Source organism: Cynoglossus semilaevis, chromosome 2 (genome assembly GCF_000523025.1).
Source record: "Cynoglossus semilaevis isolate Cse_v1.0 chromosome 2, Cse_v1.0, whole genome shotgun sequence".
Lineage (NCBI taxonomy): Eukaryota > Metazoa > Chordata > Actinopteri > Pleuronectiformes > Cynoglossidae > Cynoglossus > Cynoglossus semilaevis.
This window is the reverse complement of record NC_024308.1, coordinates 3,850,051-3,871,833: the sequence shown is the minus strand read 5'-3', so window position 1 is coordinate 3,871,833 and position 21,783 is coordinate 3,850,051. Positions and strand designations below refer to the sequence as shown.

Here is a 21,783-nt window from a genome sequence, read left to right as displayed (position 1 = left end):
AGCAGTTAGAAATTCTCACTTGCTCTGTGTGGTTTTAAACTTAACTTAATATCATTTGCTATCAGTGCTACTTCTACAATAAATCAACTTAGAATCCTATTAAAAAAATTAAAAGATCATCTTCGTAAACTGTTCTCTGCCGGTCGGTGCAGGTCTGTGCTGTTGTGACTTAATTTTGGAGGTGGCCCACAGTACAGTATATGTGACTTATTTTTGGAGGTGGCCCACAGTACAGTATATAAAAGTTTGAGTGAAACACTGATGTAAATAGTGTTGACATCACAGGGAGTTGTCGGTAAAACAGCGTGCACTTAAATGCAACACTCTCTTGGAGTCAGAACAACCGTGTTGATTAAAACAAATTCTATTTATTGTCCTGTGTTTCATCAACGCTCTCTCAGGAGTAATCATGTTTTCGGTCAAACTTTTTAAACATACAACTGTTTCCTAATTAGCCGAATGCTAATGAACCCTTGTTCCATTGTTTGATGTGCCGTGCAGCCATTCTTTTTGTCTTTGGTTCCTTGCATATATTTGCAGCACTTGCTGTTGAGTTCAAAAGAATCAGTGCTTGGGTTTGGAAAAGCAAACCTTGCATTTGAATAACGTGGCCCATTTTTCTTTTTCCCCGTGTGTTTGTTTTTGTGGGATTATTATTGAGGAATTAACATTTTAAACAGTCCGTCATTGCTGTTGTTCTGACACTTATTTTTAACTCAATTACATTTTAATGGATCATTTTTCCTAACGCACACTGTGTGTTCTTCCCACTTTGTTGGCTACACAACAAAAGATAATTGCAAATAAGAGGCATGATCAAACACATGTTAATCAAATTGCAACAGTAAATTGGAAATTGCAATTCTAATGTAATACAATGGGGTATGTACTGCAAATTAACCACCAGATACTCTGTTGTAGTGTGTGTAACAAACAGACCATAATTCCATTCATGTACAATAATATACTGCAGGAAATACAGTCTTACTTCTTCTCTAGTGTTTCTGACATCATACATCTACGGTGACCTTCTCTTTTAGCCAGAAGTTTTCATTAAAACAAGTAAAATGCTGTAACTTCACTCCACCTGACAACATTAACTTCTGATACTACACTTGTCCCGTCTGTAAATATGAGTCATTCAAAATAATTAAATGTAATTTTGTGAGACTGCAACATTTTTTTCTTTACCCTTTAACAGCACAAATGTTGCAGCAGAGATTAATAAATAAAATTAATCAAAGATAACAAATTATTAAAATTAAGGTAAAAACTGCAGCTGCAGGCGGCAGTTGTCAGGACAGAGCATTTACAAAATTTGCCAAAGTCATATAAAAAAATTAAAAAGCATACATTTAATGGATATTTTGCAGGTAGAAAATAAAAAAAAAATCAGATAGATTCTAATAAAGAGTCTTTGTCGTTGTCCATTTTGGCTGCGCTTGATTTTATAAAACCTGTTGATTCACAGGAATTGTTCAAACACACATATATGAAGCTAAAGAGAGCTCTCCACCGTCTTTACGGTAAATAAATGTTGCCCTCACCAGTTGAGTTTTTCACATTGAATTCACATAATACACAGTCAAATCCTGTCGTCAGTGTCCGGCCATATTGTCAGTTTAAAGAGAATGGATGTCCTGACGTGTCAGCTGACACCCCGGCAGACGGGGAAATTGAGTCCCTGGAGGACGGCAGAGCAGTCAGTGGGAGGTGAGCGGCCAGTAGCTCGGGATAGAGGTCGCCACCGTCGGCCACTGTCGGCCTGTCACTTTGAATGGGCCTCCAAATCATGTTGTCAATGGTGATGCATCGAGATCTCTCCCTGGCAAAAATTGGATGCTCCAAACTGAACTTGATTGATGCCTTGACCAGGGCGTGCCTGCCCTCGTCTCCCGTGTCCTTCCCCTCATTGGAGACCAGGCGACGCAGACATTGTCCAGGCGATAGAGGAGGAAGAAATGCAATGTTGTTTTTTTTTTTTTTTTATTCACAGGTAGACTTACGTTGCTCTACTACAGGTTTATCAAAGCTTTCGCTGCATCTATCAGCCTTGAAATTTATAAGAGTTTTACCTGCCTTTTCATTTTCATCTGTGTACGTCTAGTCCCGGCTACGTTCAAACAGCGCCGATCTCGCCGTTTCTATTGAAGGCGGCAGGATCACATTATGGCCCGAAGGCAAATGCACAGCTTGAACATTCAAAAGATGGCACAAAGGACCGAAATGACAAATAACTGTTTTTCTTTGCAGCCTTTATGTGTCCAAGGGCATGGCATTCTTGAGCCCTGGGTACTAGCTGCTCCGTGAAATCTTCTTTTATCGTTTCTCTCGTTATGCTCTTCCTCCATTTTTCCACTGTGGTCCAATGGTTTTCTGGGAAATCTCACCAAGCACACACTTTTCTTTATAGTCTAGATAAATGTGTGTTTTTAATCCATGTTCATATTAATTTATTACATTATCTTTCTGTAGCTGTGAAGTTTTTTTTCTGTTTGTGCATCTTTTTCATTACTCTTCAACATGTCGTGTGTTTCCTTAGTGTCTGAACAAATACAATGAACAACAAACCTTGGGTCCGAGCCTCTTACGTTGGCTACAGTAAAGAGCATGAGTTTACTAAACAAAATCAACAAGAGGATGATTGAAAATATATCCTAATAAGAAGCAGTTAAATTTGAATTCTCCTTCATATTTACTGTTTAGTCTGTTCTCGCGCCGCACTTCGACGATGGAGCGGGAACTAATACAACTAGTACAATTCTCAAAATTATGTTCAGAAAAATGGATAAGAGAGAAAACATCTAACAACTTTGTCCTGCTCCCTGTTTCCTCCCCTCCTCTCCCCCCCTCTCCTTCACTCTTTCTCTGTCTCTCGCTCTCTCTCTCTCTTTCTTTGTTTGCAGGGCCTTTTCATCTTCCTGATATATGGGGTGTACAACACAGAGGTAAGTCTGCATTGTGTCTCAAGGCTGTCGGAGTGAATGAGAGAAATGACAAGTTTCTGATGGGCTCCCTGCTTAAAAGCTGTGTAGGTGGATGTGTGAGCGTCTGTGTGTGCGTGTGTGTGAGGGAGAAAGCAAGAAAGAGGGAGCGAGAACTTGGTGATGGGAGGAGGAGGAGGAGGAGGGGAGACGGGGAAAGAGAGGTAAATAGGGGACATCGTTTCCAAGAGAGCATCCCACTGCCCTTCATGCTTGGACTAACTTATATGCATCCGAGTCCGACCATTAAACACTGACACGCCGCACTTCTCAGCCACTCATTCCTCACCCACAATGGCTAATATTTCACTGCCTCTTTAAGTTCTTAAACTCACGGCCCTCCATTTAGCATTCTGACAAAGGAGCTAGCCCGGGCTTCACAGGGGCCCCAGCACTAAACACAGTGGGACAAATATATATATATAAATAAAAATAAAAACAATATGCAACAAAGGAGCGATGGGACATCGTACTGAGACGCTGCGTTATTACCATTTAGATACAATGCTGTGAAGGGGAGGTCGGGGGGGGAGGGGGGAGGGGGTGTTTGAGTGCTGCCTGACAGACAGACAGACGGAATTTAATGGATGAGACTGTAGTCGTGGTTGAATATGGATTTTTTTTGATAGGTCAAAATTTAAATGTTTTTTTTTTTCAACTGTTTCATAAACATTGGTTTACCTGCTCTGTTGTTTTCTATGTTGTAAAAAGACTTTGATTTACAAGTTAAATATAATAATAATAATAATAATAATGCCAAAGACTGCCTTTAAAACATGAAAACAACCCTTTGAAATGATTAAAAATAATGCTAATTACTCCATAATCCAGTGTCAATTGTAAAGTAATGTAAAACTCACTAAAAAAAAGAATTTTAAGAATTATAAAATTCATATATTTCTATTTTAGTGATGGTGGTTTTTCTCTTATTCACCTATTGATTATGTATTGAATAGAATTCAAGGTCGTTGTCCACACACACTAACTGTCGTTCTAAAGAGTTAACATACAGTGCATACAGTTATTTTAATGGTCCACCAGTCGTCTCTGTTTCCATTGTTACTTTTCTTCAACCTCCTGTGAACATCCCCTCAGTTTGACCTCCTCCAGGAGAAGTGTCTCACTTATTATTTCCTACTGTAATGCATTTACAAGCATAAAGAGCTTCCCTCATCCACAGGCCATATATTGACAATATGTAGTCACAGAGGGATGACTTTTTTTATTTTGCTCTAAAATGAATCAACATTCCTTCTTTAAGTAGAGTTTGTATTGGCAAACACCTTTTGCCCTCGACCCTGGGACTTCAACGTCTTGTCACAACTGGTCGTGTTTTTCTCTATACAACCTTAACAAAAAAAAAACTCTTTCTTTGTGCACATGTACACATTTGTTACAACTAGTGTTTGTAAAAGTTACTACACTTACTACACAAACCCAGTCAATATATTTCTAATGCTCTTTAACCTTTTAGAAAAAAAATTATATGTATTTTTACTGTTCACAGATTGTTTTGTTTTTTTTGGGCGATGGTTCTTTTATTCTCACTTTTGATAACCAGGCCCTTCAGAAGTAAAACTACCTTTACTTTGTCCAAACATTTTACAATAATTTCCAGTTGTATTTTTGACATTTTGTGTATACAAAGTTAGACTTGAGAACGCTGTAAAAATTCTTTTGAAATAATTTCAACTACAATCATCCCTATGCTTCATAGGGATTCATTTCATTGGTTCACCATTATTGTTAGAAGCATAGTTAGCGTTATTACTAACGTTATTACTTTTCTGATGAAACATTTCTCGCGTAAAGTGTAAAAGAACATGGAAGGAACTTTTCCACTCAGAATGCTCTTACTTCCTAACCTACATGGATCTTAAGGCCTTAATGTGAAGACCCTTCACTTTGATGTGCTAAAGAAGGACGTTGAATTAGTCCGTGCTTCAAAGTGAGGGAAAGTGCTCCGTTCACGAGTTTGGTTTTTCCGCCTCAGTAATTATAAATGTGGTGCGTTTGCCGCTAATCCTCTCAAAGTACATCGTTTTAATTGCTAATTACCAACAATTCCGCTCCATTATTCATCCCAATTAGCTTTCCGTGGCTGGTCACCTTGTAATTCCACACTTTGATGACCTTTTATTTCCATCAGCTCCAAGGATGTCGGCAGGTGTTGACGGGCCTCCCGCTTTCATGTGCTAATCACCCGCCGCCCATTTACATTGAGAACCGCACGTTGCGCCACGAGGAAACCTTGAGTGCACGCGAAACCTGTTAAACACATAACGATCGTCTAAAACAATGCCCTTCCCCTCATTGTCAAATGATTAATTAAGTTGTGTCATGTAATTGCCTCAGCATGCCGGCTGCTTTTGATATCAATAAAATCCCCAGGACTTTAACTTTCCCCCATTAGCTAATGTTAAGACGGCGGCTCGCTAACGTCTGCATCATCACGGTGAAGGCCTTCAGGCTGAGTCTGGTAGAGATAATGGGAGTTATCTCTCTCTCTCTCTCTCTCTCTCTTTTCTTTATGTTCACCATTCTAATGCTGTCGAACCGCCGCTGTCACCGGGCGACGCGTCTCTTCATTATGTGGCCTTTCAACAGTGGCACGTATGCAAAACACCCTCCATACACACACACACACACACTGCCTGGGGGACTCCTTATACGCATGTGTGTGTTAAGTGTTGTGTCATAATTTATAACACGCAGCGACTTAATGAAGCCATAAGCCATAATGCATATTCACTAACGTCGTGGGCTGGGCCATGGGCGGCCATGATGATGAGCTCACAGCTGCTACAAATTTACAGTGAGCGCTGACAAAACTGTGTGAACACACACACACCAACACACACACAAACACAAATGTTACTTTTTATGGAAGGCTAATAAAATACTGTATAATTCCTGTATTTTTGGTACACATTGAAGTGGCTAATAATGTATAATAATAATAATAATATGTATGCATATACATATATAAATATATTTTAAATAAGGTTCAGTTCAGTACATTTTTTTATTCAACTTACTGTTACATGTTTCTTTTGTGGCAATAAATTGCATTTACGCATTTGTCACGTTTAAAATACATTTATAAAAATACCATAAATCAATACTAATTTAATTTGTAAAAAAAATTTTTTATTTCATATAGATACATTCTTGTGAAATATAAAGGTGATATTACCATCTAAATTATATTTCAGGTTGAGGTCTTTGATACATCACCATAAACAAAATTTTTACGTGTGCATCCTTTAAATCTGTTCCAGCTGTAAAATCCCAGACTGTGTTAAATGAACGTGTGCAGCACAGTGTTTCATCCAGTGTGTAAAAATGTAATCTGTTCTGCTAGGACGCTCCCTTCTCCTCCAATAGCTCCATTTGTTGGTCCAGGTGCTCCGTGTTGACAGATGATGGCTTGAAGTCGTCTCCTTAGTTTGTCGGCTCTATGTGTCACTTTCAAGTCCCATTAGCTACTGGGAAGTACTGGAACAACCTGCACCCCCTGCCCCCCCAAACACACACACACACACACACGTTTCTTCAGCCGCTCTCGTCTTGTCATTCTGCTGAAAGTGTTTTTCTTTTGTTTTTTTTTTCTTTCTTATTGTCTCTTGTTTCCTTGTTGAGTGCTTAAATGCTTTTTGTTGTAGCAAATTTACATTTTCTTTTTTAACCTCGATTCATTTGGTTTAATTGAAACGGCTTCAAACACATTTCTCTTTTCTTTCAGGTTCGCAGCACGGTCAACAGGATCAAGGAGAGGAGAAAAGCGCTTAATTTCTCAGTACGTAGACCTCCGTTTTCCTGTCAACGATCTGTGTGTGTGTTTGTGTGTGATTGTGGGTTTGGTGGTGTGCACCTGTTACACACATTGTTGCCACAGACTTCATTTTCCCTCACAGCTCTTGCTCCTCATGGGGGCAAAAAAAAAATATCAGTGCTCCAGCAAAGCCAATCAAAAAACCGGCCACACAGAGACGTAGTACATCTGTGAGCCGCTCGCCGCTCGACACTCCATGTTGCGCTGACTTATACATCAAATGTAGACCCTTCATAATGGCCTCCCCCCCGCTGACCCCCTCCCTGTCCTCCCTCTGAACATTGCAGCCCCTTCATCGCAGCAATGTCAAGCTCCATGGTGGGTTACAAGTTTCTAATCCAGGACAAGCCGTCCCCTGACATTAAAGTGTCAGGACAGTATTTATACCTGGTTGGAAGCTGCTGTTTGGCTGAAATGGTAGGATGCTCTTGTGTGTGTGTGTGTATGTGTGTGCATGCAGTTATTGAAGACAGATCACTGCCTTTGCCAACTTGAAAAGTATTTAATACACACACATGCACAGACACTGATGCCTTAAAATGTCAGTACACTTCTTCCCCTTCCTGCCATCACACACACACACACACACACACATCGTGTCATTTATCAGTTCTCACATTAACTCTTCTCTTCTGTCCAGACTGTTTATGGCCTGCACACACACACACACACAAAACCTCCTATTGCGCTGTAACCTACATGTACCGTATGTGCTCCTCAAACCCCGCCCCTTATATTTGTCCCCTCAGGCCTTTGGAAAACAAATACCACAGTTTATCTCCCTTTCTTTTTAGATGGAAGCAGGATTAATTTCAGAGAATAAAATAAATGGTTAAATGTCAGTCTGTTTGATCAGAGCGTTGGGGTGGGGGTGGGGGGGGTCTTCTTGTCTCTCTGCATGGCTCTCCGTACTGTTTTAGGTAAAAGGGGCCCCCTGGGTCCCCTCGCCAGCAGGTGGGGTCTGATATATTGTCCCTCTCGTGTTATCAGCCAGGGCCCCCACCTTTTACCGTCATTTTTACTGCTTCCTATCCCGACTCGTGGTGGCAATTTTCCAATCTTGCCGGGTTCCGCTACCAGAATGCGTCTTTTGGCCATCACTGTCGCCCCGGCGGTTTTTAGCTAATGCTGTTTTGTGCCATAAATCCTGCTTGAAATACTGTATCTACCTGTCCGATGGTTAGATGGGAGACATTTGGCTCTAGATGACCGCACATGCCCCTACATATATCCCCATGTTGTAAAACATGGGATCGGGTATTGTGCCTTTCTAGGCGAGGGATATGGAGGCTGTGGTGATGTTACTGCATATGGGGTCATTTGAAGACAAATGGAACTTGTCAGAGACAGAGGGCTTTATGTCCTGTGGTATTAGCAACATTTTGGAGCTGTGTTCTGTTCTAGAAAAAATTTAGAAAAAAGTTAAGGAAAATATACTGTGATTTTGGAATCGCTTTTTGGTTTTAAAACACTATCACTAACCAAATCCTCGTGTTACTCACATGGTCTGTCATCACATCTCTGAGGTCAACATCAACTTGCATTAACCTGAAACATCAGGTTGAGAATCAGTTGTGTGTTGGTTTTTTTTTACACTATCATTGAACATCATACAGGACTGAACACATCTAGAGGTGCAGCTTGTTGTGATGCTGCAGAAGCCATTTGAGTAAATATTGCTGTGCGATGCACCTCTGACCCCGGTGACCTCCCATAAATTCCAGCAAACCTAATCACGCACTCTCCCTCTTTAATTCCACACTTGTGCTGACCTTTTTAGCCCTATTCCTTGTTGTAGCACCTCTACATGGGCGTGGGTCACACACACTGCCTTTTTATTCCCAGGGGGCGGGGTTTTATACACGAACACACACACACTGACGCGCACTTTGACCAGTGTTGCTTGTCTGTTTGATACCAAGTGCCGCTGACCCACCCTGACCTCTTTCTTGTACACACACAGCCAGATTGCTTTATGAAATAAAGCTGTCAGTTGCAGAACTCAAATAAAAAACAGCCCCCCCTGCCCCCCGTCCACTAATACTGCATGCCCCTGACACCACTGAAATATAGATATAAATTGGAAGTGGATTAGTTTTTCTGATCTTCATTCAAGTTTTGACAAGATATAGGAAGTTGGTGCAGGTTGAACCTGAAGTCTCGGCCAAACACACACATGAAACACACTTGGTTTTTGATTTGTTTGCACCCACAAAAGTTTTTTTTCCTGATTAGTCGTTGAGTGTGTTATTCTATAGTAGAAACAAATTGAGGTTCACCTTTTGTTGTATGTTGAGTGTCTGTGCCTGAACCAAGGATGATAGATCTTTTTTTTTTTCTTTTTTTGTGATTTAGTTTGGATCGTGTGTTCTGATGTTTGAGAAAGTGAATTAGATCAGATAACAGTCAACTTTTTTGAATTACAGTGAAATAATGTAATTCTTTGCTGTGGACTAAATATAAAAGTATGAACAAACTGAATTAATACAAATGAATGATCTTCCTTTGGTAAAAAATATAAAATACCTTCTCCTTAAAGGATGTTTCACAACAAATGATAGTCATTTCATACTTGATAATCTCTGGGACAAATTGGATTTTTTTTTATATTTTATTAAAATATTTTGCAGCATCCAAGTGAAGCTGAATGATGTCAGACAGGTCTCAAATGCCACAGCGATGACGTAACCTCTCCTACTTTTTTCAACTTACTTTTTTTTTCTCCAGAATTGTGCCAGTTCACGTCCGTCCAGCTCGGTCACCAGCTCTCGTCCTGTCAGTTTTCCTCTTGGCACCAGCCCGAGTCAGGAAGAGGAGACCAGCCAGAGCTACAACTGCAGCAACGCACTAGACGCTGGGAAGGAAGACGAGGGGAACACGGGTGAGTCGGCTGACTGACATCTTCCTCTCCCTCAGCAGAAAATACGATCACCGGTTACCAACACATCCAGTCCCTTCATTAACACTCAAAAAGAAACACACACTTTTACCCTAAGTGGGATCTCAATTAAAGATGTTTTCACCAACATCAGGTAATTGCCCCTGCCCCACCTGCAGCTTCACTAATGGGATTCAGAAAAGTATTAATCACAGGTTGTGGGAATATCAGTCTTCCACCAAATGTTCTTGGTACACTCCGTCATCTTTGATAGAAATAATAGACAACCATATTGCTCGCTAATTTAATTTCTCCTTTGGCCTTGCTTGTCAAAAAGCACAACCATTCCACAGTAGCATAAAAAAAAAACATAAAAAGAACAAGGAAGGCCGTTCATTGTGTGACTTTTTTTTTTGTTTGAATGAAATATCAAATCTGAATTTATAAGAATAAGTGAAATATTTTGTGGCTTGTGTACCATTCTCTCTAGAAGAGGGCAGCACCTGTAGCCTTGCTTTTGAATTACTGAATCACTTCAGTTCTCACTCTGAAGGATTTTAATTTTCCCTGTGCCGCTCAGCGTCTCCAATGCGTCGGCGGCTCTTCACTGTTCATTTTAGTGGCATAAGTGTGTGTGGGTGTGTGTGTGTGTGTGTCCGTGCCTGTAAATGCATGGCCGTGTGTTGTTTGGGTTTGGATCACCAACTTTCTCAGGGCAACGTTTCGTCAGTTGCACATGGTTAGGAGAAACATGCTGAAACTAAAAGTGCTGTGAGAGAAAGACAATTGTGTATTGATTAAATTGATGTTGCTTTTTGTCTTTGCAGAATTAGAACTGCGTAAATTTACCTTGATAATAAAATTAAAAGGATGCAGTTCGGTTGTAGTGACAGTTTAAGAGCTTAACACGGTGTTTGTTTTTTTAGTAGTCATTATTATACGCTACATTTTGGAGATGAGTGTTGATTGCATTTGTGTGCATGTGCGGGTATCTAACATTAGTGCAAGCTGCTCAGAAAAACAGCGGGTAGCGAGTGGTCAGGCTGAGTGAAATCAGACGTCTGAGATCTCCTGTTAAACTTTCTACACTAACCAGACGCCCCGGCATCAATGGAGCTGCCTGACCCGTGCTGCACTCAGTGGAGTTTAGAGTCATTTGATTGTGGTGGAAAAAAAAAATCCCAGACATCAGTTTTCGGGGCAGGCAAAAAGTTGGAGAGGTCAACCCCTGGTTTTATTCTGTTATTTGAAGCCAGTCCTTGTGTCACTCAATGTATGAGCACAGAAGATGGCAGATTTGGGCTAATTTTATAAAATAAAAATATAGTTTTAGACCCTTTTGTAATATAAAAAAGTAAGATGTTAATGAGTGTACTTTTGTATTTTAATTTTAATAATTAAATTTTAAATATTTATCTGATAACCTATAGGTTATATACAAAAATATATATACATATATGATTGTATATAAATGTGAATGTATAGATAAAAAAGGTCTTTTCAACGACCATTTTTATTGACTGACAATTACATAGAACAATGCCGACGTTCATCCTCCGTCACCTCCTCATCTAGTAAATATAACACACAGGTCACAGGTTTATGACTTGTACTATAATGACGCTCCCATTTGAATACGGCGCCACCTTTGTGTTGCTGCTCCGTGTTCATCTCACACGGTGATTTACAGTGTTTCCTTTGCAGGTGATTTGCATGGTCCCTGACACCATTATTGTCATTTCCATTCACTCAGCGTGCACTTGTTATGAGGAGATCCCTCGACGTAACAGTACGTGACTGAACCCCCCATGGGGGAGGTGGGGGGGGGGGCTGACAAATCAAAGTCAGCAGCAAAACTAATGTAACACGGTTTTCACCATAATTGATTGAGAGATCATATTATTCAGCCCATTTGCTGCCCCTGCAATCTGCTCCGCACTCAATGCTGCCGCATGCAAATTTGATCGTCGGCGTGTGAGCGAGCGAGCGAGTGCTGTGATGTGTGTTCACATAAGAACAGCACAAGCTAATGTTACTGTATGTGAATGATACTGCGACGTGAACCCAGCGGTCTGTCGCTCTTTTTACTAAATATTAACATTAAAATCCTGGAAAAAATCATTGAGTTTTGCAAACATTTTTAGGAAGTGTTTGTATATATATATTTTTAAACTGAATGAAACTATTAACAAAAAAAGCACAGAATAAACTTTCTTTACTTTGTCTTAGAACTTTTTTGTCCAACACCTATTTACAAGCAAGGTCAACAAGGTCATCACATCTCGTGTGTGGTTGGTTGACCGGTGTTGGTGCATAAAAATGACCACTTTAAAAAAAGAAAAAAGTGAGCAATATGTGAGGCATGTGATCTTGAGGGTTGGATGGATTTATTACAACGTGTCTGAGGATGTGAATTGAAATGAGGTTTTGTTGCTTTTTATACGAGGTGACCCTGATGAAGTCTTGAGAGTTTTAGATTTCTGAAGTGTTTCCTTTAAGGTCTCAACATTGTTGCCTCTCATCATTTCCTTGCTCTGTTAAAACCTCTTTACCATTGAGCTGAAGCAGTTTTCTTTTATTGGCTCATAATGGCCTGGGTTGAAGAAATCACTACATTTTCTTTTCCTCTGAGGGTCAACTTTGTTGACACGGTGGATTGCCATTTCTTACTGTCCAAAATAGCAATAAGGAAGTTTATTGGAGATATACTATTGAGTTCAGTTTTATTAATTTACACAATTTGGTTCACTGACAAAGTTAGGCTTTTTAGTAAGAGCTTTATTAGACTCACTGGACTCTCTGTCGGTTTGGTGCAAAAACCAGGACGATGTGTTTGACTGGCCTGCCTGCAGTCCAGATCCTCACTACACAGTATATGGACAATATTTTAAACTTCGATGCTGCAAAAAAAAATCCTCAGTTTTCTTTAGTGATTTTGATTCTCCCAAATTTGTGTAACGAATAAACTCAGGTCGCTCAGTGTTTGTGTCTGTTACGGTTAAGGTCCGTAGAACATGCAGTCTGACTTGCAGGACTTGAGCTTCGCTAGCTGAGAATCTGTAGCTGTTAATATACAGATCATATTCTGACTTTATTATGGTACTTGACAATATTTAAGGACACACTATTAGATGACAACTCTAATATGAGGTTAACGTTGACTCATTTTGTGACGACATTGAACTTCTGTTAAGGGTCGGACATTATTTATTTATATAAATTATTATTTATGTTTAAGTTTTCAACTGTGTTCTTTCATTCGAGACAAAATCGATTACAAACATTTTGTAGAAGTTCTTCAATAGTCTTTGATGATTTTAATGCTTTATTTGTGACCTGGTCCCTGGACTACCACATGCTGACAGCGTTACAGCAGATGAACTGTCTGATCTTTAGTTGACCTCATGCCTGATGGCTGCTGGAGTTGTGAGCATCTCGACACACCCTCGCAGCCAACCTGATGTTTGGTGTCATTTCACTTAATGTAACCTATTTTGCAGGAACCCCATGCCTGCACATGTCTGCTGACATCTGACTCTCCTTTCCTTTTTCCTCTCTTCCTCACATGTGTTCTCCAGCATCTCCCTCTCAATTAGGGGCCTTGCAGATAAAGTAGTGAGGCGGCCTGTTGCATGCATCTTCTGCAGATTACACACGTCTCTCTCTGACCGTGGGGGTTAACTTCTCCGTATTTCCCTCTGCCCATACACCATCACTTGTCATTCGTGCTTAGCTCAGTGCGTTGACAAGCAACAGGAACTCCCTGCTCAGAAATACAAAGAGAAAGAGACGTTCCCTGGTGAAATGACAGCATATTTGGAGCAGTTTTTTACTCGTTTGGACCTAACATAAAGCATGAGGCGGGAACTGGTTTTTACCATACTGTACATGGAGTAGAACTGATTTAATGCAATCTCAAATCATAATCCTCTGAATCATCTGAGTTAGAGAACAGAATACACAGAGTGAATTTAATATAATATAATACACCATTAAAATTAAATTCCTTTTTTATAAGTTAGTAGAACAAATTTACCTAGTACAGAATAAAAAGTAAACTATTTACCTGGACAAAAAAGTAACACATTGAGGTAGAAATGTGAATATATGTAAATATGAAAGTATATTTACTTTAAGCAGAAAACAATGTAATATCAAAAATTTGAATCTAGCTCTAGCGGAGTGCATTATGGGTAAAATATTCTACTTGCAAAGCTGGACAATGTTCTAAGTGTAGTTAGTGATGCTGCAGTAAACTTTGGTCTCAAACTTTTCAGTGTACTTTTTTAAAATAAAAAAAGTCTGGTAAAGACAGGTACACATGCCTAAAGTCATAGATTTGTTTTTAGACAGGATACCAACTCTTCCAATAATTGTGTTTGTAGTTTGCGTCCATAGCAACAGAGGCCGGTCTTTTGTCCAGACATCCAGAATGCTTTGAGACGCACAGAAACGAGGCTCCGTTGCCGTGGGAATTAACAACACATTGACAATTACCGCAGCTGAATCACAGACACTGGAGGTGAGCTGTGCGTGTCTGTGGTGTTGTGACAGAGAGGCAGTTGGCCTCTGAGCAGCAGCTTGTGTTCAGCGTCTCGCTGATACAAAGTGATGTGTACTAATTCTACATCTGCTCTAACCAAACAGGGCTGGAAGGTTCAGCCAAGTCGGCCTCCTGCTAAAAAATCACTTCCTCAAAGCTCATCCCATTCTTCCTTCTTTTTTTATATTGAAGTAATGGACAAATAAGTGACTTTGGGTTTTGTGTGTACGAGTGAGTGTTTTAGTACATGTGGGGATTTAGTTGTGTCGGTTTGGCTGTTTAGAGAAAGTGTGGCCCTGAAATTGGCTCTTGTCATGTGGACTGGAACTCTGATTGTAGCTTCTCGTTGTAAATACCCAAACAAACAGGCAGTGGCCGCAGTATGTTGTTGGTTTGCTGCGTATTTACATTCTTCTTCCTCTCCTTCACCGAACCTCCTTGTCGCTCGAGTCCTCTTCGATCTGCTGTTTTCATATAGGTGTAGAGTCTTCTTTTCAGGTTTTGTACTGTGTGGGTGGAAGGATCGCCGCCGTAGTTTTCTGACCTGCTCACAGATACAAAGATATAAAGTTTGAAACTGTCAGTCAAAGCTGTATTATTCACCGCTTTGCACAAACTCCTAAACACATTCTTGGATCATTGGAAACATTAAAACAACTGTGTTTCCTCCACTCACGCTAGTTCCTGACATTTCCTATTCATCACGGCCAATGGAACAATTCCAGAGATATGAAATATTGAGCACATTTGCTTGTTTTTAAGTGGCTTTAAGCAGTGCAGCTGTTTATACGTATTCACCGAGCCGCTGAAAAACAGCGCCGGGTCTCTTGCATTTGTTTTCCGCAGCTGTTCTGCATAACAGCCCAACACTATCACGCTCCGGCGAAAGTCTTGTGAAGGAAATGTATTCATAATTCAAAGAAACAACAAGGCACGAGCGGCGCTGTTGTCAGATGTAACAAATTGTGGAGTAAAAAGGGGTGAATTTGTATCTGCTTATGGAGGTTGGCTGCATTATACATACTCCGTGTGCCGCTGAGTGGGTTGTAATAGGAAATATGATGGATGGCCGAGTCCCCCCTCCCCTCCCTCCCGTCGGGCTCCCAGGACCCTGGGTTATTCATCTATTTATCTGCCTATTTATTTATTCCTTCACCCACAGAGACCCTCACACTCTGAGGATTTACCTATAGTTGACTCTGAAGAAGCTTAGGGAGGACGACGTGCACTGACCAGTATGGAAACTAAGCTCAAACCTGGAGGTAGAAAGTTGAGTAAGCTTAGCTCTTAGCTTTCAACCATGTTTTTACCCAGAGTACTATTTGTCAGCCTACTGTATAATTTTTGTGCACAGATGGTGGATTTTTTCATTTTGAAGCACTCGTCGGCTCTTCTCCTTTAGTGGGCAGTTAAACAATCGGACGGAGCCACGCTAACAAAATAATTATTTTCAATATTGAGGGAAACAGAAACACATGTTACAGTATAGTCAGAGACTGGCTGCAGATGACAACGTGTATGTTGCTGTTGCTAACATTTGAACTCTAGCTTCTGATTGGACGGTCCAATCTGTAGTCAGACTGGAGCTCCGAGCTACACAAATATATATGTATATTTGAGGAATAATTGAAGTCCGGCCTTTTTATTTAAAGCACTATTGAGCCACATTAGCATTACATAACCACCCGTCATGGTTAACCCCGTCACTGCTGCACTGTCAAAGACCTGCTGTGCCCAGGGCAGGTCACCTCCCCTGAGTCAAACTGTCTTCCTCAAATGCCCCTCCCAACCCCCCACCACCCCCTCACCCATCAAAAGTAAATGGTATCGTTGATAAACGATGGTTCTAGAAACAATACATGTAAAAAACCACACACACACACACATCGTTGTCGTAGGTGTGTTAAGGCAGCACTGGAGTAAAAACCACTACTACCATCACGCCGCTGCCAATAGCACCTTCAAAACCAATATCACCACATCCGCCCCCCACCGCCACCTCCCCCCCGGTGCATTTTGCTTCTCATTCTCATCTCAAGAGCCCATGGCAACGACATAGTCTGCAACTTACGACAAAGCAAAGTGGGTAAGAGGGAGGGAGGCTGGGGTAAGGGGGGACTCAGGCTGTAGATCAGGGCATGGAGGATGGCGGCGCGACCAGGGGGTGACAGGGGAATAACATCCCTTTCTCCTCAATCGACAGGGACCATAACTCCTGTCTCTCCAGGGACAGATTGAGAAAGGCAATAGCCCCAGGGGCTGTGAAGCACGCATGCTTAGGAGAATTGAAAGTTAAAAGAAAAACGCCGTTTGCTGAGCCACCACCTCTGATCCAGCAGAGAGCACCGCTCTCCGCCACTGGAATTGTCTTTTTTTTTTTTTTTTTCATCCGACCATTTTCTCTATTTTTTTATTTTAGAGGTTGCAATAGAAACTATGGGCTGCGGTGGGATAGTATACTGTCCCCGTAGTTTATCATTCAAGAAATCTGTCTGATGGTATTTTCCTTATACGGCGGATTCTCCACGGATTCTCACTCTTATTGAAGTTTGTAAAATCTTAGATTTGTTTTGTTGTTGGTTTTTTTTTTTGTGGAAAACTGGGCAGTTTCATCTTCAGGCCACAGCCCATGGGAGATAAAGAATACAGTGTGTTACATCAGATTCATATAGTTGGTAAATTTGACGGTGCATGAAGCTCGATTTAAAGAGCAGACCACATGTCTTTGTGCATCCTCCGTCTCACCCACTGCTCTGACGTTATCTGCCTCCTGAAAACACATTGCAGTTAATGGGAACAAAAACTTTAGGTGAAAAAAAAAGAAAAAGATTAATTTTTTTTAATGTATTCTCTTTTGTAGACTTTTTCGACTTTCTCGTAGAAAACTGCGTTTCTTTACCTTTAGCTAATTGGAGTGAAATGATGATTATATACACAAGGAACCGTCCTTAGCTAGCGTGTGAATGGAGGGTTGTTGGTTTGAATCCCATTGTGAGCCATCTAGTGGTGTGTGGAAGAAGCATCACACCTTAAGGCCAACAATGTGTTGTCAACTACTCTAGTTACATGAACAGGATATTAATATATTTGACAATGTTGTTGTATGGACTGTATGTAAATAAAACAGTAAAAATATAATTCCCATGAAGGCGTTAATAATCTTGATAAGCTTTAGTCAAGATGTTTTTTGTTTTGTTTTTTTAATTCTTAAACAGTGCTATAAGTTGTTTTTTTAATTCTTAAACAGTGCTAAGCTGAGACTGTTGTCCACAGCATCACTCCCAGTCACACTGCTGTGCTGTGATATCGTGTTTGACGGTGACTATAAACAAGCTCGGTTATAAAAATTGAATAAAAACTGAACAAAGATAAAAGGATATTAATAAAGAGTTGGCTTTATCAATAAAATGTTGTAAATCAAGTGTCGGGCTGCGTGTGGCAGCAGCGGGGCAGCTTTTATGGCCTGATCAATTCTACAGTGGCTTATTGAATAGCTTTTAATGCCCTTCTTTATGTTCCACTGTATCCCGCTGAGCACCTGGCACTCCAGGACACGTGCGACAGGCCGCCAGAGAGAAGAGACAATAAATTTTAATACTTCGTCTCTGGAAAATTACACATGCTTAATCATTGATTTTTATCGTTTCTTCACGATAACATAATTCCAGTGAGCGAGGGCGAGTGCGGGAGCAGTCCATATAAAAGAGGGGAGCGGGAATTAGTTATGACATGTTAAAGAGCAATGGAATGAAGACGTAACCGACCGTCTTTGTATTTAATGTGCAGCATATTGATTTGCCTGTACAATAGTTGTATCTGTGACAGTTTGATGAAGCAAATATTTAAAGTACAGCCGGCCTTCACCAGCAACTGTTCTCTGCCTCTGGCCACCACGTTAATGGCTGTTCATTGTGAGTGTTTAGTTATTTATTTATTTATTTTACAATAAATATTATTTTAAAAATATAATGATTATTATGAGGTTGTACTGTACATACATGAAACAGGGAAGCTTTAAAAATGTACACAACTCCAGACATTTTTTTATTTCAATTTAATTTAATGAAACCAAGGTTTTGAATTGCGGAAGGTGTTTTTCATTGATTTATTTATTTAGTTTAGTAATTTATTTTTTGTCTTACATAAATCTAAAATGAAATAATTTAAAAATCAAAAATAATATTGTAGAAGCTCCTGCTATATAAACCTTGCAGAAGAAGAGCGCCAATATTCTTCACCTCTTAACAAGTTTATCTACTTTTTTTCCACTAGTGCTTTAAATCATTCAGATTGTGAGGGCATTATCTTCTTTACTGCCCCCTTCAGGTCAACCCACTGAGATTGAAACTGTCAAAGGCACTGTTAATAATTTGGTCTGAATTCTCAGTTACAAATGAAAACAAAGTCTAAAAAGATCTTTTTTTATTAGGATTACCACAAAAATATTCACTATTTTGTAATTGAAATTTGAATTTTTTTTTTTTCAAATCTAGTTTAACACCTGCTTACACCATGAGACACACGCAAATACTGAGTTTTTACACGTTCCGTTCATTTTGATCCCCTAGATTATATTTCTTTATGGTGTTTTACATTTGTTTTATGCCATGTGGCCTTTAAGTCTATTTAGACTTTAAAATTGCTGATGATTTGTGCATTTCAGGGAGTGTGTGTAATATCAGTTCTACTCTCCCCACACTGTCACACTCACTGTACTTTCACCTCAAAACTACAGACAAAAAGATCAAATCTGAAAGTCTGATGTGCCACGATTTATCACCTGCACATAAAAATATCAGGATCATTAAGTTCAACTCTGCTGCCACCGAGCTGATGAAAGCTGGCAAAAACCCAGACAGACTTTATAATGCTCGTGTGTGTGTGCACAGCCCCGTATGTGTGTCTGTGTGTGTGTGTTTGAGGGATGTGATAGGGTAGATTGATTTCTAATATAAATGGCAGAGATGTCGACTGACATCCGTAAACAAGTGCCCTTTGTGTCCCTGTCTGGCAGCTCCATCCTGGGTCTATATAGACTTTGTCAGTGCTGCAGACTGTCTCCAGTAAAGGCACTGACCTTGTTGGGATCAGTGGTCATCATGGGTACTGCTGCAGCCCAACTGTATTTCTGGGTTTTTGTACTCAGGTTAAATATTAAGGTTAAGCAGATCAGTGTCAGAGTCGGAGCCTCAGATACTACACACACACACACAGACTGTGTGTGTGTGAGTGTGTGTTTAGATCTCTGCTGGTGACTCGGTTACGGGAGGAGGAAGTGACTGGACCCGCTTATATTTTCCATGTAAATTCTCTCTCCCTCTAACACACACATAAAACAAACACGCACACACACACATGCAAGGGTGTGTGCAGGTTAGCCCTCCTCCACGCCGGCACCTGCTCCGCTGAAGGTGAAAGAAGTGCTCACTTGAGCTCATTGAAAAGTAGATGTGACAGTAAATTTTTCAGGCCCTTGTGAGATGGGAGATCTTGTTATAGCAGTCAGGATGGGGGTCAGGGCAGTGGCTGCTTGATGATTGAGGAAAAGAGAAGTAAATTCATTCTGCTTCGGGCACTTTGTCAAGTGCCAGTAGCTTACCGTTGAGAGCCACTCACCCATCACTGTGTTACGGCCCCAGAGGTCACCTCCAGCGTCATAAATCTGCCTCGCCTCCTCGCCTGCTAAACCTATTGCCTTTCCTCGGCTGAGCGGCGGCAGAGAGAGAGGCTGCAGCTGCTGCTCCGCCGCCTCGTAGTTACTCAAATGAACAAAAGACAGGAGAGAATCTTCATCCTCCTGACGCTGCCCGTGGTGGAACACTGGCCGCGTTTTCAGCAAAGCCGGGAAGCGACGTGTTTGTTTGGTCTAATAGTTGGCCTGTGGTGGTGGTTAATGCCTGCAGGCACGCATCAAAAATTAATATGAAGGGAGGAATCTGTTACCTGTGTGTAATGAGCGTGTGTATGTTCAGACATTAGGTGATGAAAAAAGAATAATTATGGTCTTTAACGGCCGACTGTCGACACAGAGGCAGGAAAACAAAGAGAAATTTGCACAATTTAATAATCATTTTAATATGTAAATAAATCCTAAAAAAAGCTAACCTACAAAACTTTACGGTTTAAATAAACACATAAAAGCGAGCTTAAGTTTAGCAGACACAGCAGAACTAGCTGAGAGTTGAACGGCCAGGAGCGTAGCTAACAGTAAATAATAAATACAGATAAAAGTTAGTGAAAGAAAATAACAAAATAGTTTTGTTAGCTTAAATATGTATTTAAAAATGAATTCAAATTGCCTTGAACATCTGCAAAAAATATTAATGCTAATGAGGTTTTGTTGGGGGCCACTTGAAATCTACCCAAGAGCCTTAAATGGCCCGCAAACCAGATATTAGAAATGTAATGGAATCTTATATTTTCTTTAACTTACTGCATTTTTTTGTTTCTTTTATGAGAGTTCTTTATAACATAAATCCAAATCAATAAAAAAAGATACAATATAAGATAAGAAGAGAAAAGAGAACATATTCATTTAAAATTAGTTTTTTTTAGGGTTTACAAACGAGTAACTTTGCAGCAATCTGTGCAACAAAAACTCTGTTAATTGGTGTAATACAGATGGAGCAGTAGTCCAGAAGTTTAAACATGGCACAGACTCCACTTCAACAGTCATGATTGAGGTCTAAACATTTTCTTCTAATGAACCTAAGATTGAAAGGCAAATGATGTGTCCAACGTGGTCTGTACATTCCCTGGGAATCTGTTCCAATATACAAAAGAAATGTGCGTTTTAAATTAAAAAAAAAGAATTCCGCAGAAGGTTTCAGTTGCTTTTCTACGCCTGATGTAAACAAAAGACACACTTTATTATATAAAAAAAATCCCAGGAAATTAAATGTGTCTTTTCTAAATGTTTAAGTGAAATGTTATGAAATCTTGGACATCCATATTTTGCCATCTGCTAACATTTTCCCCTCTGTTGGTAAAAGAATCCGGGTCTGCTGGTGCGGCCATGTGTTTGTGTGCGCGTGCGTGTGTTTTTTTTCTAGTTTTTTTTAACCACACGTTTGTCTACATGTGTACACATTGTGTACGATCACATCCTTTTTGAAGTGTGTCATCGTACACTATAATTACACCTGCTCCAAATCTGTGTGTTCCTCTGCACCCGGCCGCCCGTGTGTACATGTGCGGACATTTAATCCGATAGTGTACGAACACCAGCCTGCTTCCAATATAGCCTCTTATTAGGGAGTGATTATCCTGCCTGTGTCTGGATTCTCTCAGCCGCTGAATGGAAGTTGGAAGAGGCCACAGAGATCCAGTGAGGAGAGGAGTGAAAACTTCCTGGACCCGGTTTTCACCCTCCACCCCTGGACTCACAATGGCTTCAGAAACCACACTGGTATTTTTATATTCCATATAAACAACTGACATCTCAGTTTTCCTAGTTGGGTTGAGAAACGTGGAGGTTCCAAACTGTACTGTAGTATGAGATGGTGGAGGTGGAGGTGCAGCAGAAGTTAATGTTGGTTAATGA

The 21,783-nt window shown here is 40.4% G+C and overlaps 1 protein-coding gene across 1 annotated transcript in view; it reads left to right on the top strand.

Annotated features, from left to right (window-relative positions):
• Positions 1-21,783, top strand: part of LOC103394453 (adhesion G-protein coupled receptor D2) — a 71,950-nt gene that overhangs the window by 32,888 nt on the left and 17,279 nt on the right. The window contains exons 21-23 of the mRNA XM_025053947.1: positions 2,907-2,948; positions 6,730-6,783; positions 9,547-9,700. Coding sequence (XP_024909715.1) covers positions 2,907-2,948; positions 6,730-6,783; positions 9,547-9,700 — 250 coding nt within the window. The remainder of the gene's footprint in view (positions 1-2,906; positions 2,949-6,729; positions 6,784-9,546; positions 9,701-21,783) is intronic.